Genomic DNA, 20,316 nt, shown 5'->3' on the forward strand with positions numbered 1-20,316 from the left:
GTTCTGAAATCTTATCACTTTACATCTAGGTGTTAAAAATATTTTCAATTGTTTTATTAATATTTTTTTTTTAATAATTTTTTTCTGTCTTCAATATCAATTCTTACAAGGATGTTGATTTTAATTTTTTTTCCTTTATTCATTTTAGAGAGAGGGAGAGAGAGAGGGAGAGGGGGAGAGAGAGATGAACATTGAGGAGAAAGAACATCGATTGGCTGCTTCTTGCATGCCCCCCACTGGGGATTAGGCCAACAATATGGGCATGTGCTCTTACCGGGAATCTAACCAGCGACCTCTTGGTGCATGGGTCAACGCTCAACTACTGAGCCACACTGGCCGAGCTAAAAAAATTATTTTCGATTGTACTCATTTTCGTACTTGAGATTTCCTATTTTACCTTGGGTGGATGTTGACTCAGGTGGTTGTGAGGAGTGGGCAAGTAGTACTTGCTACTTATGGGATGTGCTGGGAATTTGTTTTTTGGATGTTACCCTTCCTTCTCTGTCTCTTCTGGAGCTTAGTGTCTGTGTGGGTCACTACCCTATCCACATTCATAAATGTCACTGCTGCCCTGGCTTAGCATTAGCATGGAAGAGATTGAGGAAAGTTGAATGAGTTTAACTGTTAAGATACAAATTACTCTATGAATGTATTTTCATTGTGAGAATTGAAATGGATGTATCAAGTCTGAGTCTCTGTTTGTTCTCTTTGCTTCACCCCAGTGAACTGCTACAACTAGTTTGTCATTTATCCTTCCAGACTTTTAAACATCAGTTGAATAAATACATGTATAAATGTTTAGAAGGAGAAATTATTTTATGTTTTAAAACATAACATAAAACTGGAAACATTTATTGACTGCTTATATATGTATTTAAGCACTTTTTATTTATTTTCTCATTTAATCCCCTTAACATTCATCTGAGAGCAGGCATTATTATAGTCTCAGTTTCATAGATGAGGATACTGAGACAAGGAGAGGATTAATATCTTGGATAAGTAACTTAACTAGGAAATGATACTGATTAATAAATATAAGTCTGGCTCCAGTATTTGTATTCTAAGTACTATGTGTTCTTTTTTTTTTTTATTTTTTAATTTTTTTTATCCTCACCCGAGGATATTTTTCCATTTTTTGTACAGATAGAATGGGAGGGAGAGAGAGGAAGGAAGAGAGAGTGAGAAACATCGACGTGAAGGGACACATCGAGTGGCTGCCACCCACATGACCAACCAGGGCCGGGGACAAACTGCAACTGAAGTACGTGCCCTTAGCGGGAACCGAACCCGGGTCTCTCCGGACCGCAGGCCGACGCTCTAACCGCTGTGCCAAACTGGCCAGGGCAGTACTATGTGTTCTATAGCTACTTTGTTGTACAGTTAAATTCATGCCCATGAAAGAGAGGTACTACATTCTTAACTTTCGTGTCCTTTACTCTTGAATGTGGATGCTCTAGTGTTTTAAAAAAACTGTTAGTGATGGGTGTTAAATCTGTTTTGCTATTAAGTGCAGCAGTAGTTAATCCTGATACATTATCTTTTAAAACATGTTAGTGTATCTTGATATATATATATATTAAATTGTCTTTGGTGTGTCATAGTGATGCACAATTCCTGCCTATTTGCCCTTAAAATGGTTATGACAATGAAGTCTCCTACCAATAGTGTATGAAACTACTCATTACTATACATTGTATAACCGTAAATAGTTGCCAATCTGATGTATAAAAATGTATTTTCTTTTTGTTTTGTCGTTCCCTGGTTATTAGTGATATAGAACTATATTTGTTGTTTTACGAATTGCCTGTTTATGTTTATTTTTCTTTTGAATTGTTTGTCTTTTTTTTTTTATTGACTAACATGTTATTTTTTATTTTGGATACTAATCCCATATCACTATGGTTTTTCTTTTTTCTTTTATTGATTTTAGAGAGAGAGAGAACATTGATTGGCCGCCTCCTGCATGCCCCCCACTGGGGACTTGGCCCCCAACCTGGGCATGTGCCCTGAACCAGGAATCGAACTGGCCACCTCTAGGTGCATGGGTCTATGCCCAACCAGTGAGTCACACTGGCCGGGCTATTTTTTAATTCTTTCTCAAAATTTGGTTACTTGTACTACTTTCTGTGCTTTTGAAATGGATGTTTTTTTTTTCTATATTGAATCTTAGGTCCAACATAGATATCTAATATTTCACATATTTTCATACCTTTTTTCATACATGTAATGTTTCTAGATACCTTTTTATTGCTATTTTGAATTAAATGTTTTCTTCATTGTATCTTCTGACTGAGCTCTTACTGCTTTCCAGGATTTCTAGAACAATATTGAATATAGTATCACACTTTTTGTTTTTGTCCTTAGTGGAAATGCTTATGGTGTTTTACAAAACAATATGAAGTTTCCTGTTGATTTGAAGTAGCCATTATCAGTTTAAGGAACAATCTTTATGTTTTTAATTTTTATTTTTATTAGCAAATGAGTGTTGAACCATATTCAACATCTTTTCAATTTCTGTTGAAAAATGACCATTTTTGTAACTGTTTTGGGTTGTTAATACATTTTTGAATATGCTTAACTTTTGAGTAGAGGTGTGTAAAATGGAAAAACTACAGTTTGGGGTAGAAAATTTAACTTTTTTTTACTAGTTAACTAGGCATATGGGAATAAAGGAATTTGAACAAAATGTATAGTTTTTCTGTCACCTGGCCTAAAAGATCCAACATAAAAAAATCTGTCATTCCCCACAGACTGCTCTCCTAGTCTCTCCAAGGGCTGTTCTTTACACAATATATTTGTGTCAGTTGTTACCACATTAACAGTGATGTGTCTAATTATAATGTCTTCTGTTTTCCAGGAGAATAGCTTCAGAGTCTTAATTTCAACATTAGAAAGATGATAAACTTAGAAGAGAAATATAATAAATACTTATAAATAGAAAATAAGGTTTCTCATCTGAATTTGTAAACCCATGCAAAGAACTTGGTGTGATGTACAGTATCTATCACTGTATCATTATATTTCTTTGGTATTCCCCCCACCCTTCTTGTCTTTTTTAAATTCTGGAGGCGCTAGGCTCAGTTAAATATTTTCATGTGGCAGAAAGCCAGATTTTCAATAGCCCTGAACTCAGCATGTTGCTGTTGCTTAGCAACTACTTGTGAAGTCTTGTGGATATAACTGAATTATAAATAGAGTTATGAGCAGAAGTGCAGTTGAAATTGAGATCGGAAAGAAAGGCATACTCGTTTTTCCCGCATCCATTGGAATTTGAGTGATTCTTCATGCAATATCAGTTTTCAAAAAAAGCACTGGCTCACAAAAATTGGGAATAAGTACTAACCCTATTAGGAAGACAGTAAGGGCTCTGTAGAGGTATTGTTCGTAATTGCACATTTGAAAGCATGTTTTTTTATCATTAGGACTAAACAATCTATATTGGAGAGATGTCGGTAAATAGAAAATAGAGAACTTCTAATTTCCATGGTCTTTCATGTAGAAAGATATCTGTACATTGTATTACTGTTTATATTTCTCTTCCACATTCATATATATATTTTAAAATTTTTTTCTTTATTGATTTTAGAGAGAGAAGAAGGGAGAGGGAGAGAGAGATAGAAACATCGATGAGAGAGAATGTCAATTGGCTGCCTCCTGCATGCCCCCCACTGGGGATCAAGCCCACAACCTGGGCATGTGCCCTGACCGGGAATCGAACCCGTGACCTCATGGTGCATGGGTCGATGCTCAACCGCTGAGCCACACCGGCCGGGCATCTTTGACGTTTGTATTAAAATCTACGTGCAGTAACACTTTAATGTTAGTCTGTATTTTTTGTACTTTTGATCACATTGTTTTTTAGTGCGTCTTCAATATTATCCTATAATTGTGACCTATGTGGCATTTGATAAATATTGAATACATGAACACAGCAATCTTTCTTTATCATTCCTCAGTAGAGCAGTGTATTTTGGAGTGGAATTTATTAAAATTTCATGTAAGAATCAAAACTTAAAAGATCCTTTCAGGTCTTCTAATAAAATTTCTATTTAGTCTAAACGACATAAAGATGTTAAATGATGTGCCTAAACCAAACCTCATAAGCTGTGTTTTTTCTGCATCAGTTTTTCTTACTGATGCTTAACTAGCAGTTCTTTATTTTTTATACTCATATTTCATCAGTTTACACAAAATTTAATTATATTCGATAATTTATAATAAAACTGTACAACTGAATTCGGTAATGAGCTCAACTAATATGAATAGGTTTAGATGAGGGCAGAGGAACATGGGTTCTCAGTGTATTTGTGGTTATCAGTCAACATGTGTATAGAAGGGGTAGAGAGTATTGGCTCATTGGGTCAGCAGTTAAACGAGTTTCCAAAGTGTAGTGTTATTTGGTCAGATGTCTGCAGATTTGTTTAGGTTCTACAAAGATGAAACAGAGGGATAATTTTGGTTTTGGATAATGGAACTCTGTATTTGCTTAAAATACATCATAAATGTTTGATAATAGCTTCTGACAACCCCAACCTATGAAACTAAAATCTTAGGAACATTTGCCAGAAAAGCAGATTGTAGTCTCATGCATTGTTTGCCCAGAAAATTTTAGAATGGGAATGTAATTTTTCTTCTTTTGCTCCCTGGGGAAGTACTGGTCCCAACTGAAGGAAGATAAGATTTATAAATAGGATTAACTCAGAAAGTTGTGGCAAAAAATTTTAATTAGATTTACAAGGAGTGATAACGTACCAGCAGTATTTCTTGACTACAGAATAGAAAAATAATAGCTGAAAAGAGGAATTTGAGTTTCCTCCGGGATATGAAAGAAGATTAGGGTTCTTCCTTTGGTTATATTTGGTTATTAAAATTAGGCTTTTGTACACGTAGGTGAGGGCCGTGGAACTTCTGGCTCTTAGCTGACATTTTGATCACCTGTGGGTTCTTGGGGGAAGGGTGAGAAGGAGATAATAGATGGAATGTGAAGTTTCTGGAACTATTGAAATTTTACAGGGCATTTTATTTGCTGTACTAATTGTTAATACAAAGCTGCCATTTATTATTCAGTCTACCTAAAATTCAGAATGATGTGACTACTTTAAATAATATTTAACAGACATTGTGTTTTTTCTCTTCTCTTGAAATAAAACTGGACAGTATAAGTAAAAATTAAAATGTATATAACTGGTTTAAATAATATCTAAGAAAATAGGAAATGTGCTTTATATTTAAAGTGATATTTGATTTACATTATAAATTTTCCCATGTGTAGTGCCTTGTTCTACAGATTGACCCATTTGTTATAATCTTCCCCACTAGATGTGACTCAGGTTTTACTTCATATTACTTTCTTTCCCATGAGATAAGATCATAGTTTATTTGTTCAGATATGTAAACAAGATCTATGTATATAAGATTTAAGTTACCTTAAAGATGTGAATACAATTGTAGTTAGATTCTGGATAGCCAAGTCACATATGAATACATTAAGAAAGTAATTAAGACAATAAGCTAAGTTTCTTTTCATCCAGGCCAGTGTTAAAGTAACAGTATAGTTCAAAAAGCTTGGTTACAGTTAATTTTAAAATCTACTTATACTTAAATATTGACTAAGGAATTTTTAATCAGTGGATTGCTCACTTCATTTTTCTCCCTCCTCACTGGAGTTCCTTTAGTTACTTAAGACTGTCTACGTTTCCTCTATGTTTTAAAGGCATTGTTTCTAAGCTTTTTTCATGATTAAAGTAAGTCCTTTATATATAATTTTCTTAACTTTCCTAGTATTGAATATATGAATTCATTTTGCATTTTTTATAATAGTGACCAAGAAAAGATCTTAAAATTAATTTACAATTTCATTAAAACAAGTTGAAGGAAGTTGATGTAAGAAATGCATACACCATATACTTTAATAAATAACTTTGTCTTGATGTGACTTAACTGGTTTAACCAGTCTTTCATTTTAGAAGCTATAACTTCAGTTCTTGAAATTAAAAAGTTTTTTTCCCTGTGCTTTTTTCTCCCCATGATTAGTTCATTTTTTACTGGTGCATAATCCTCATAGTTATTACATAGTCTGCATATTGTTTGCTTCAACAATTTGTTCTCCTCACTGACAGGAATTATTTTCAATAGATTGAGGAAATAATCACTGAAAGTCTGTGTAGAAGATATTACTATATGTTGGAACAACGTTGTGTTAAAAATGAATAAGGCATAATCCTCACCCTATTTAAAGATCTGCTGTGATAAGTTATTTAATCTTTGTATTTTTAATACATAGCAAACAGTCTCTTTTGTGTAACTCAGATTCCCAAATAATTGCAGGGGAAATGGGCTAGAAAAAAATTCAGTGCTGTTCAGATTTTGAGAGATTTCAGATATTAGAAAACTATGATTAAAGTACTGTATTATTTTCCTGAAAAAAGGAAAACAAATATTTATGTACATGTACAAACATATTCACATATTAAATAATTTAGACAATGGTATATCACTTGAAAGTGCCTATTGATTTAGCTTAGCATTTATTTTTCTATAATTGCCACTTAGAAGAGGTGCCAGGTTAATATTTTAGATGATGAAATGCAAAGCACATTTTTCCCCCCTAAGAAAATAGTGTTAAAAAAAAAATAGAGTGTTTTTTACTGGTAGTTTTGCTCTTATATTTACATCTATTCAGGGATTCATACTAGCTTATTTCTATTTTTAGGCTGTTGCCAGGCAGATTTAAAATCTCTCCTCTTATGAGCTGTCCAGTTTCCTTCTTTCTGATTGGTTATAAGAGCTTGCTTTCTTTAGCCAACCACAGTGACTATGCAAATTGTGTTTCAGTTTCTGTTGCTGTGAGAGAACTGGTAAGATGGCTGCAGGGGGCTTAATTTGTGGTATGTTTATTATTTTAAAGAAGATTTCATCATCATGTAGTTACAAGCAAAAGTAGATTTCTTTGAAAATGGTGTTTTAGTTTTTTGAAATATGAATTCAAACTACTTAAAAAGTTTTATAAAGACTGAAAAATGCTTCTCATGTTATATTTGATTAATTTTAATGGTGCTATGTATTGTACTCTGTCAGAGGCAGCATAAGTGGGCATATGTTGTTACCTTTTTTTTTTTTTTTTTTTAAGTAAATAAGGATCCTGAACTCCCCAAAGAAAGGTATCTTCTGTGTGTAAATTTACTGTATATTAACATGCCATCATGTTAGTTTACAGTTCTGTCAAAAATATTCTAGATTACTACCTTTGCTTCCTAAAAGAATCATTTAGGTTTCTCATTTAAAAATTATTTTAGATATTAGTTATGTATGTATAATTCATCGTTCTTTTAACCAATATTTACTAAGTATATCTATGCGCCACACTATGTAGCTCATTACTATACCAGAATACTTACTTTATTTTTATTTTTTTGTTGAAGTACATCATATCATAATGATACAAACATATTTTAAGATGTTTTATGAAAACAAAACTTTAGACACTTAAAATGTATTAATCTTTTTTTTTATAGCTGAAAGTTTACAGATGTCCCCTCCTTCCCCCCAAATGTATTAATCTTATGATAGGTATGTGATGAGATGTGCCAAAGTGTTTGATTAAACAATACATAAATATAGGTATTAAAGTCCATTTATGATAATTATTTCTAAAGAGATACATGTAAAATACTGGCAAATACAGTAGATGGTGGCCAGATACATTATATGAATAAAAACAATATTGATAAAATGTGACTAAGCCTTATGTTACTCCAGGAAGTCAATCGCATTTTAAAATTAACTTCTCAGCATTAGTTACATATAAAGGCTTTGGTTGTAGTGCCAGTTTATAATAGAAGAGAATGCTTTTTTTTCCACTTAAAATTGTCCAGTCCATCTGGTAAAAGATAGTTAATTGCATTTTCTGTGTGTAGAAGACTTCCTTAATATAGGTAACGGAAGGTTCATATGCACCATGCTCAGCACTGTTTTTTTGTTGATAAAACTTGTGTTCTTTTATGTGTATCTCATGCCCACTATTACCATCATGTGAGATAAGCATACTATAGATTATGTCCATTTAGGACAGGAGAAAAGAGTAATTGTCTTATCTAAGACGAGCACATAGAGAACAAGGTTGCTGTTATTTAACATGTATTCCTTTCATTACCATTAAAGAACAGATGTACTTGTTGGCCTAGAAACGTAAACTCCCTAAAGTATGAACCAATGCTCAGTTCTCTTAGTATAGTTGTTTTGTCCATGTTAGAAGTGTGATCCAGTAAAGGGAGATTAGGTTAAAAACAATTGGAAAAACAAAAATATAACTGCAGTTCTGCTGTACTTAAAAATAAAAAAAACAAAAACCCCCAGATTTATTGAGATACCTTACAGTTTACCTGTTTAAAATGTATAATTCAGTGGGTTTTAAATTTTTATTTATTTTAATACAGTGGTTTTTAAAAAAATATTCGTTTATCACTACAGTTATTTTTAGAACATTTTTATTACCCCATAAAGAAATCCTGTACCCTTTAGCAGCCACTTTCCATTTCTTCTCCAACCCCTCATCTTGAGGCAATTACTAATCTGCTTTCTGTCTATAGATTTGCCTTAGTACTTATATTAAATGATTTCATTTTCAAAGAGAGCAAGAACAAAATTGTGGCAATATTATATAGTTTATTGCTTAACATTATCATACAGTTTATTGCTGATAAAATAGTATACCCCATGGTAGCAAAATTCAAAGGCTGAAATGCTTAAGAAGGGTGCTGATGCTGACAAAAACAACTTTATGCTGAATTGGATGTCTGGTTGACTTTACTAAGCTAATGTAATGGAATGCATGATAGCAGTATGGTTATTGATCTATCAATTCAGATCATTTGTAAAGTTGAATTTATATAAATTGTCATTTAAATGAGGAAGGAATATGCCTTGATATAGTGTTTGACATATAATTGCTCCTTGACAAGTGTCAGTTAAAAACATGGCCTTTTGTAACTTCCCTCATGGTCAGCATTGATGGTATTGGAGTTTGGTAAGTGGGACAAGCTAGAAGACAGGGCCTTGATGAATAAATAACTAGCTAATTTTTCGAAGATGTAATTTGATAAATGTATTCTAAAATTACATTTTAAAAAATAACAGCCTATATCACAGCATGATCCCCAAAAATACACTTGGAAAAGTGATTTTAAGGTATCTTGAATTTTTTCTTGTACACTATCCTAGACTTTCTCAAAACAGAGCTATGGATACAACAAATTAATGTAGTGACCATTCTTGTTTTGATGTAACCAAAATTTCAAGAGCATGATTTGCTCCTTCTTTGTTCAGGGAATTGTTGGTAAATCAAATTTCCTATTTCCTTCATTGTTGATTATTTTAAAAAATTTAGTTTGAGGATATTCCATTCCACATTTTGGTGCCCAGATAATATCATTAGGTTGATGACAGGCAGAATGGGTTATTTGTTGAGGTGTCAGATATCATGATCACTCAGTACTTGACTGAGTGCTCTCTTCCTCAAGTAAATATTGCCAAGTGCTTTGTGATTGGGAGAGAGAACATCTAGAAAGCAAGAGAATAGAAATATGATGAAACAGAAGTAATGAAAGTAGTGATCATGTTTTACTAAAGCTTTAGGAAAATAACTATTAACAGAGATGATAAGATATTTAGTGTTTAAGATAAAAAATTTGAAAGTCTATAGACTAAATTTGAGCAGATAAGCAATCAAGTGGATGAACCATTTGATGTCTTTTTTTTTTTTTTGGTACGTGACCCTAGCAGGAACCGAACCCGGGACTCTCTGGTCCATAGGCCGATGCTCAACCACTGAGCCAAACTGACCAGGGCGGATGAACCATTTGTATTATCAGGTTCACCAGTCTCATCAATGTGCAGGAAACAGTAAATCAGATTATTAGCATTTATTGTGCAGTACACTGATTATTCTTTATGATTTTATTTTCAGAATTACTGCAAAATTCTTAAAATTTAGGGATGCAAAATAAAATCACAGTTTTCAACTGGGCACTTAAAAATCTAGTAGCAGAGTTGTGTTTTTTAAAAAGTCTAGAAGTCATGAACATAAAGCAACTATTTATAAGTAGGCCATTATTAGTCGGATCTAATATTTATTTAAGCCATTTAATGAAAACTCAAAATTTGAATTAAAATTATTGTTAGCATCCCGTTCAGAATAGTGCTATAACTGATGTCACTTAACAATATGAATGTAATTGGAGTGCCTGTGTCAAAGATGGAAGTGTCAAGTCCACTCAAATGGTTTTAACATTTTGTTTTTGCTAAGTTTTATTTTTAAGTATACCTTACCAAGTATCCAAAACTTTGGTTTAATATATTGTTTGTATGTGTGTGAATTTTGAACCAACAGTCCTGGTACTTGCTGTTTTGTCAGCTAAGGCTGCTTGGAAAGCAGTCATACAGGCCCTTTTCATTTAATCAGAAAAACCCTGCTTTAGGAGATGTTATTCAGACAAAGAATCTTGGGGTATGTTACAGATTGTTTCAGTTTAATTTTTCACGTATGTTTTCATATTTCACACTCTTTGGAATCTTGGTAAATCACTTGCCCGCATCTGCTTCCCCTGTTGCTGGGCAAGCTTCTGCTGCTTATATCTGATTGGTTTTAGCAAGTAGGGCTTTAAGCCAATCAGACAGTGAATGTCATGTCTCTCGCAGGACTGAAGCATTGAAGCAGCTGCTGATTTATTTTGCCTATGGGGAGATTATGTAAACCAAGAGTATGGCTGCAGCACGCTCCCTCTTGGGTATGTTTTGAAAAAATGACGAGGCTCATCTGTAACAAAAGGAGAAAAAAAAAAAGAGGTTTATTTAAAAAAACTTGTTTACTAAGGAAATTTGATAGTGAATTTGAGAAAAAAATATATTCTTAGGATGGATTTCCTATTTTCATTTTACAATTATACTTTTAAAGGAATGTAGAATATTGTAACAAGAGAAAAAAATTCCTTGCAATTTACATGAATGTTTGTTTACTGTGTAATATACACATTTGCTTCACTGCTTCCAAAGGGGAAATCTCATAAAACCTTTTTGCAACTTGCTGTGAAAGGCAGGTATGGAGAAAAGGTTGTAGTAATTGTACTTACAACACTTAATATAGGTTGTCAGTAGACAACAAAACATAATGCTATCCATAATAAACCTTTGGGTCCACAGTACTGTTGATTTTTGGAATTGGAAATCTTTAACAATAGTGATAGGTGGGTATGAAAATAATCTTTGCTATGTGGATTTAAGGTTTCGCTGGAATTTTAGTTATAAATGTTTTATAAGTTTTAATGACCATGGATTTAAAAAAATAAATCTACATTTGAATTTTGCAGATTCTAACCCATTGTGTGGGAAAGTAGGTTCTTGTTATGTATTGTCCATGTTTCACTCATTCCCCAGGTAGGGAATTAATTTGTATTTCTGGAAACATTCATGGACACTTAAAGGAAGATACATTAAAATAGCATAAAAGGTATAAATCTTATTTATTTATAGGGTATATTTAATGTATTTTATATGGATTTAGGATTTTATGCGGTTATGTTCTAGATTACTTATATCAGACAAAGAAAAAGAACCTTACTGTAGTATTGCAGGTCCAGGGTTTAACTATGTTTCTCTAACCTTATTGTCTGTCTCCTGTTGCTGGGCAGGAATCAGAATGCTGGCTCCTGATTGGCTGGGTTTGTGAGCAGCTCTTGAACAGCCACTTAAATTCTTGAGCTTTCTGAGCAGGCAGATTGTAGGCTAAGACATTACAGCTTTTGGGAATACTTCCCTTTGTTGTTTCATAGCTGTGATCTCTTTGCTAGAAAGAAGAGTGAAAGGAGTGGGTGGAGGGGGGGATGAAGCAGAGAAGAAAATATTTTCACTTAAAGAAGAAGAGGCTCATTGGGCTTTCCTTTAAAAACAATTTACCCAAAAATTGAGAAATAATTCCAAGACATAGAGACTTATTTGCAGGTAACACACCCTTCTTGGTTATTTAAATATAAATTCCTCTGGTAAAGGTGATTAATGCTGTACAAAAAGATTTTATTAGTGGTGGTATTTCCCTAGAGTTCTTGAATCTAAATATATAGAGTAAGGACTTAAACACATTTAAAAAAAACTATCTTCTTTATGAAAATACATTTACCTTAAAAACATTTTTTTATTATCTTCCTCATGAAAAAATATTTTCAGCAGAAAGTTCATCACATTTTACACATTTACTTCTAGATATGGCAGACATTTTCTACTGTAAAATATAAATGCTTCTTCCTGGAAAAATGTATTATAGGCATATAAGAGCTTCAAGATTGTAGTTTTGCCACCTAAAAAAGTAGTATTTCTTTTGCAGAATAGTTTTGTGAATGGCATCTTAGTTACAGATGACAGTATTTAAAATGATTCTTAGAAATGTTTTGCTCCCGTAATATAGCCATGGAGATTTGTTTGCAGTTAACACGCCCTTCTCTAATGGGTGTCTTTCTTAAATATATTTTGCTTATGCAAAGTAGATTTTAAAAAACTTACTGCTGATTGGTTTGCACGGATATGGCTGAACTAGTTTGAACTGGTTGTTCATGCTACTTCCTTATTGCTTTGTCTGTTTTTCATTATACTTAGAACCCATAAAAGATCTAGTAAATGGCTGTAGTATGCTCCCTTGTGGGTATAGATGGTAGTTATTCTGTAATTCTTTGTACAGTACTTTTATTATTTCTGAATTGAATGGCAGTTTTGCTGATCAAACTAGCTTGCTTGGGTTGCATTTATTTTTATTGTGTTATTTGGTGGTGGCAATTTATTAAATGTTATTTGGTGGTGATGTTTGCATGTTGAGTTTTCTAGCATACAAAATATTTAAGAGAACTTTGTCTCAGATTATCTACATTATGCCTTAAAACATTCTGAATATGCATAGACAATTATAACATTTTTTGAGTGCTTACAATATTCTAAGTGCTTAAAATATACAGCTTCATTTAATCACCACCACAACCTCTGTTGCAGGTACTTATATTCTCCTTTTAAGGTAGCTGAAACAAAAAACTGAAATGTTAGGTAACTTACCCTGTGTCACATAAACACATGGGAGAGCTGGAGTTCAAATCCATGTTTCTGTCTGTAGAATTCATGTTCTTAATGGGGTTACTAAAAATTACGAAAATATACTTTTTAATTTTATTTTCCCATTGATTTTTAGAGAGAGTGAAAGTGAAGTGGGGGGAGAGATAGAGAGAAACATTGATGTGAGAGAGACACATCCACTGGTTGCTTCCCACACATGCCTGACCAGAGCCAGGGATTGAACCTATAACCTAGGTATGTGCCCTTGACTGGGAATCAAGCCAACAACCCTCCGGTGTGCAGGCCCATGCTCCAGCTGCTGAGCCATACCGGCCTGGGCAAAAATATACTTTTTTAGAGGACGGCTTGCCTTTTTTTTTTCTTTCTTGATTTTTAGAAGGAGAGGGAGAAAGAGAAAGAAACATTGATGAGAGAGAACATTGATTGGCCGCCTTCTGCATGCCCCTCACTGGGGATTTGGCCCACAACCTGAGCATGTGCCCTGACCAGGAATCGAACTGATGCATCTTGATGCATGGGTTGATGCTCAAACACTGAGCCACATTGGCTGGGCTAGGACTGTTTGCTTTTAATGCTACTGGTAATGACTGCCAACTATTCATGTAACAGCTGAGAAATGTGGATTTTATGAAGTCAAAGTCCAAAAGAATTGTAGTTTAGTATTTGAAAATATTCACAGGGTAACCATACTCCTTCTGTTGTAAATGTGATTATTTTGTATCTTTGGAGTCAGCAGAAAAAAGTGACTACAGAATTTACATTGTATCTTTGCAGAAAATTTTTCAGTTAGCATGAGTTTGGAGTGGATAGTGGGGTGGGAAAAAACTACATTTTAGGCTATAATTAATCTTAAAATAGTGCCTATAATAATATTGCATTGATGTTTCTGCTCACTTGTAAGATACTTTTTCTAAATAATTTTACTCAGTTCTATAAGTTAAAAGCCTAGGAAGACTAAGAAAAATGTAAGTAATTTTCTTAACATGACATAACAAATGCAGAATGTGCCACAATCTAGAAGTACTGCGGCAAACTGGTAGGTTCTCAAGCTGTACTGGTCTTTAGCAAATAGGCTAGGCCATTGTTTTATGCCTTGCAACCAAAGGAAGGAACAATGGAACACCAGAAACATAACTGTAATTGAACAAGTTGGGTTTATTTTTTGTTGTAGTGAGGGAGAATGCTCACCATAGGGAAACTGAGGCACATTAGTAAGAGAGTGTTAGAAAACCTAGAGTTGGATTTGGTTATAGGTTAGGTTATTTTGGGGAGGGTTTCAGGAAATAGAACCTCAGTCTGGAATGGGTGCTGTCAGAAAGTGGGAGCTAGTCTATGCTTGGGTATCTCAGTAAATCTTATCTATAGTGAGGACAGACTACAGTGAGGATAAAGCTGCAATTGATAAAGAAGTAGCCATCACTCATTTGTTTTTTTGTTTTTTGTTTTTGATTGTTGAAAGTATTAGAGATGTCCCCCTTTTGCCCCTTTGACTCCCTCCTTCCTGCTCCCACACGCCATCACTCATTTTAGTCAGAGAGGGGGGTGTTTGATATTTTATGGGTTGCACTGTGACCTTACCTAATTTTAATGGTAGTGATGGTTTTATGTCCAACAGAACAAAATGACTTAGCCCTAATCATTAAGTCAGTTTATAATAACATTAAGGCCTGCCTGTGGGCCTCAAATAAGTTCCAGTACCTCAGCTTTTTTTAATTTATTTTTTTCTTTTCCAGCCAAAGGAAGTGTATCCTGCTATCATTCATACTAAGTAGAAGAGTGTGAAAGCAGTATTCATGCTCCCTGTACATTTTAGTCCTTAAAGGACTCTAGTTTTATTTCACTATAGACTGGTGACATTGTCCTTTTCTAGTTCCAAATCCTTGTCCTCTTTTGCTTGCCTTACTACACTGACCAGAAATGGTAAGAGAGAGAGCATCCTTGTCTTGGTTCTTATCTTATTTCACAATTCAGTATGATATCTGTAGTTTTCTTTGTAGATATCCTTTATTATATTTGAGTTGTTTCCTTCTATTAAGTTTTCTGAGCATTTTAATTATTAGTCTATGTTGATTTTTTTCAAATGAATGAATATTCTGTATCTGTTGAGATCTTTTATTTCACTATCTATTCTGTTTATGATGAATCACATAGCTTTTTCCCCTTAAATAACAGAAATTTAGTGTCTCACAGTTTTGGAGGCTAGAAGTTTGAAATTAAGGCTTTGGTAGGGCTGTGCTCCCTCTGAAGGAGCTAAGGAAGGATCTGTTCCATACCTTTCTCCTAGCTGTGGCCTGTGGCAGCATAACTCCAGTCTTCACGTGCTGTTCTTCCTATGTTTGTGTCTCTGTACAAAACTTCCCCTTTTTATAAGGACACCCATCATAGTGGATTAGGACCCGTGCTAATGACATTATTTTAAATTGATTATCTCTGCAAAGACCCTAGCCAAATAAGGTCACATTTGGGACCTAAGGGCTCCAATTTTTATCAAGTGGATACCTTGGTTGGGCCTGGGGGCGGAGAAGCTATAATGCTTTATGATTCATTTGTAATCTATAGTGCTTGCTTTTTGAATATGAGACCATCCTTATATTTTTTTAATGAGCCATAATGTGTTAGTTTTTAAAGAAATGTACTTTTTTTTTTTTTAAATAAATTTTCTTCTTTATTGATTTTAGAGAGGAAGGGAGAGGGAGAGAGAAACATTGATGAGAGAGAACATTGATTGGCTGCCTCCTGCATGCCTCCCACTGGGGATTTGGTCCACAACCTGGGCATGTGCCCTGACTGGGAATCAACCTGGCGACCTCTTAGAGCATGGTCGTTGCTCAGCCACTGAACCACAGCAGCCGGGCAAGAAACATATTTCTAAATAACTCACCAAGGAAAGAAATCATAATAGAAATTAAAATATATTTCAACAGAACCACAATGAAGAGATTACACATTAAAATGTGACATGCAGCTAAAGCAGTGCTTAGGGGGAAATGTATAGCTTTGCATACATACCTTACCAAAAAAAAAAGAAAAAGATCGAAAACAAATGATGAATGTTTCACCTGTTTATTGTTTATTCTTTTTTTCTTAATTAATTTTTGTTACAGATGTTTCTCCTTTTCCCCCCACTGATTCCTCCCTTCCCCTCCCTCCCTGCCCTTTTATTGTTTATGCTTTATTGGCTATTTGTACATCTTTTAGAGAACTGTCAATTCAAGTCCTTCGCCTATTTTTAAATTGTGTTTGTGTATGTGTTTTTCTTTTTTTGATTGTTGTTATTGAGCTGTAAGAGCATTTTATATTTTCTAGATGCAAGTTATCTCATCAGATACATTATTTGCAAATATATGATTTGCAGATAATTCCCTCTATTGTGTGAATTGTCTTTTCACTTTCTTGATGGCAATCTCTTATTAATATATTTTCAGTTCTGTTCATTTAGATATACTTGGTTACAAATAAAATCTTTCCATATGTGTTTCTTAATTTTTTCCTTCTTTCTTCCTATCTTTCTCTTTCCCATTCCACTACTGTTTTCATTCTCTTATACTGTTATTTTTCTTTCTCCATCTGTTTTTTATTTCCATCCACTTTCTTAAGCTTTTATATTACCACCAGGCTTTCTGAACCCATTAGCTTACTGAGAATGAAAATTAGAAACTAGTCAACTTTTTCCTAATGCTTCCAGTAATTGATCTTCTGTGGACTATATCTGTTATCAGTGTTACATTACATAAGTCTAATAAATATGAAAATTAATATATAAGAAGGATTATTATGCTTTCTATAGATCGTTTCAAAATACATGGAGTGCTGCTTGCTTATAAGATCAGTTTGCAATAAGTCTATAATTAGGTGGTATCTGTTTTGATTATTAAACACACTCTCTCTCTCTCTTTTTTTAAGATTCAAAATGGATAGTATAGAAGAACCTCAGAAAAAAGTCTTTAAGGCCCGAAAAACAATGAGAGTGAGTGATCGTCAACAACTGGAAGCAGTGTACAAGGTCAAAGAAGAACTGTTGAAAACAGATGTCAAGCTCTTAAACGGCAGTCATGAAAATGGAGATTTGGACTCAACTTTACCTTTGGAAAATATGGATTATATTAATGACAAGGATGAGGTGAATGGCATTGAAGAACTTTGTTTTAATCCTGAAAAAAGTAAATCAGAATGGAAAGAAACACCTTGTACCTTAAATGTTAATGTAAAAAACAAGCCAGATGATAATTTAAAGTATGAACCTTTGTCTCCCAGTAATATAACTCCTGAACCAACCTCTAAAGTGACCACTGAACTAGCTTCTGGTGATCAACCTTCAGGTGATCTGGCTATTGGAGATACGCTGGTCTCTGGAGATCTGGCCTCTGAACTATTAACCCCTGGTGATTCCACCTCTGGTGATTTCACCTCTGGTGATCTTGCATCTGGTAATCCCACCTCTGGTGATCGGGTCTCTTGTGATCCAGTATCTTGTGAGCCGGTTTCTGGTGAGCCAGTTTCTGGTGAGCCAGTCTCTGGTGAGCTGATGTCAGGTGAACCTGTCTCTGATGAACTGATCTCCAGTGAACCAGTCCCTGGTGAACTGGTCTCCAGTGAACCAGTCACCAGTGATCCAGCCTCTGATAATCTGGCCTCTGATGATCTGGCCTCTGGAATACTGGCCTCTGATGATCCAGCCTCTGATGATCTGGCTTCTGGTCAGCCAGCCTGTGGTGATCTTACCTCTGGTGATCCGGTCTCTGGTGATCCGGCCTCTGGTGATCTGGTCTCTGATGAACTGACTGCTGATAAACCAACTTCTGAATTAGCCTTTGATCCTACCTTTGAACCAAGCTCTGTACCAGTTTGTGAGCCAGTTCCTGACACTGATAATACAGAACCTAGTAGCAATAAAGGTGATGATTTTCTTGAGAAAAATGGAGATGATGAAAAGTTAGATGAAATTTTCTCATTTGATGAGAAAAATAAAGCAGATAGTAATATTGATGCTGATGAAGAAACTCTAGAAGCACAGGATACAATTATTTGTTCGGCTCTACCTCCTGAAAATGAAAAGAAGGTAGAGGAAGATTCTGTCCCAGAACCTGCTCTTGGAGAGGAGGCTATATCTAGCAGTATGGAAATTGACCAAAGTGAAAAGAATGAAGATGAGAATTCTACAGACCTTGCAGAAACCATTAGTGAAAATGTTATAAAAGATGACAAAAATGAGGATATCTTAGAAAATACAGATTCTATGGAGACAGATGAAATTATTCCTATTTTGGAAAAGCTTGCACCTGCTGAAGATGAACTTACTTGCTTTTCTAAAACTTGTCTCCTTCCAATTGATGAAACAAATCCAGATTTGGAAGAGAAGATGGAAGGTTCTTTTGGTTCACCATCTAAACAAGAAAGTAGTGAGAGTTTACCAAAAGAAGCCTTTTTGGTCCTCTCTGATGAGGAGGATATTTCAGGTGAAAAAGATGAGCCACAAGTTGTATCACAAAATGAGACATGCTCTCCAGGTTAGCATATTATTTAAATTTAAAATTTTTTGATTCGCTTTAATAAAACACTCAAATTTATAAATTCTTTTAGTTGCAGAGAAAGTTGGGAATGATGGTGGCTTGAATGATATCTTAACTTGATTCTTAACTTCACAGAATTCAGAATTACAAAGTATCCACTCTGTGAGTGGCATTGTGTGAAGCGCTAAGAAGATACATAAAGTAAGAAGAAAAAATGGCCCTTGACCTTAAGGTATTTATGTCTAGGAAGAGAGATAAGATGGACCAACATAACACAATGAGATAGCAATTTCAAGTCACTGCATACTTGATTAAAGTCCTAGCAGTTGTTCTTGCTATCACTTAGCAACCAAATAACTTAGAATATAAAAACCTACTGGTTTATTTACTTCAAGTGTTAGAAATCACATTTTACAATTAATATTTCCATTGACATCTGATTTCTTTTTTTTTCTTTCATTAATCCTCACCCAAGGATCTCTTTCCATCGATTTTTAGAGAGAGTGGAAGGGAGAGAGAAACATCGATGTGAAAGAGACACGTCAATTGGTTGCCTCCTGCACAACCCCAACTGAGGCCAGGGATAGAGCCTGCAGCCCAAGTATGTGCCCTTGACCAGGAATCAAACCCGCAACCCTTCAGTCCGTGGGCCAGTATTCTAACCACTGAACAAACTAGCCAGGGCAGCATCTGATTATTTAAAATATTTTTTTGTTTGGGGAATGACACCAGTGTTGCTGAAAGCCAGAAACCTTGAAACCTGGTTACCTATTGATGAAGACCTCATCCATTTGCTTCCTCACCCCTCTTGATTTTACCCAGTCTACTCTCTTCCCTGTCATCTTCTGAATGATTTCTCTATAACCTAAATCTCTAGAGAAAATTCAGAAGAGAATCAGAAAAATCCTGCTCTGCTTTTGTGGTCAAACTCAAATATTCATATATGAAACGTTCTTAGTTCCTTTCAAAAGGTGCTCCCTTTTATGTTCTGTTGCATCACATTCTGTTAGAGTGTTCTTTTAATTAAAAAAAATTATTACTGCCCTGGACCATTTGGTTCAGTGGTTAGAGCATTGGCTGCGGACCAGAGAGTCCCGGGTTTGGTTCCCACTGAGGTCATGTACCTCTGTTGCAGTTTGTGCCTGGCCCTGCTTGGGGTCCTGTGGATGGCAGCCACTCGGTGTGTCGCTCTCACATCGATGTTTCTTTCTCTTTCCCCCTCTCTGCCTCCCACTCTGATGCAAAAAAAAAAAAAAAAATTATTGATTTGTGAGAGAGAAGTCAGAGAGAAAACAATTCGTTGTTCCACTTATTATGCATTCAGTGGTTGATTCTTATATGTGCTCTGACTGGGGGTCAAACCCACAACCTTGCTCTATCAGGATAATGCTCTAAGCAACTGATCTACCCAGCTGAGGCGGTTAAAACTTTCTGAGAGGAGTGACCTTATAGCGTGAAACACCGCATCTGGTTTTTAGTTTGTTTAAAGAATGAAACATGAGGCAGACCTAGGAGACAGAGAGGATGCCCCCCCCCCCCAATATATCATGCCAGCGTTGGGAGGTAGAAATTTTTTTATTATTAAAAGATGGCTTTATTTCCAAAGAGCATTCATTCATTCTGTAAACCTTTATAGTGACAAGTCAGGCTCTTTGTGATTCTGGGATTTATTTTATTTTTCTCTCTTTTTAAAATTCAT

At 34.8% G+C, this 20,316-nt stretch overlaps 1 protein-coding gene across 3 annotated transcripts in view; it reads left to right on the top strand.

Annotated features, from left to right (window-relative positions):
* The window catches only part of LOC118624726 (activating transcription factor 7 interacting protein), a 125,258-nt gene that overhangs the window by 26,937 nt on the left and 78,005 nt on the right, over positions 1–20,316 (top strand). For 2 of the 3 annotated variants that reach the window (XM_036253199.1, XM_036253201.1), the window contains one exon: positions 17,011–18,614. In XM_036253199.1, coding sequence (XP_036109092.1) covers positions 17,018–18,614 — 1,597 coding nt within the window. In that variant the 5' untranslated portion in view covers positions 17,011–17,017. Of the gene's footprint in view, positions 1–6,833; positions 6,858–17,010; positions 18,615–20,316 lie in introns of those variants that run through there. The other variant, XM_036253200.1, reaches the window with a different exon arrangement.

This window comes from Molossus molossus, unplaced genomic scaffold, assembly GCF_014108415.1.
Source record: "Molossus molossus isolate mMolMol1 unplaced genomic scaffold, mMolMol1.p scaffold_m16_p_10, whole genome shotgun sequence".
NCBI classification, from domain to species: domain Eukaryota; kingdom Metazoa; phylum Chordata; class Mammalia; order Chiroptera; family Molossidae; genus Molossus; species Molossus molossus.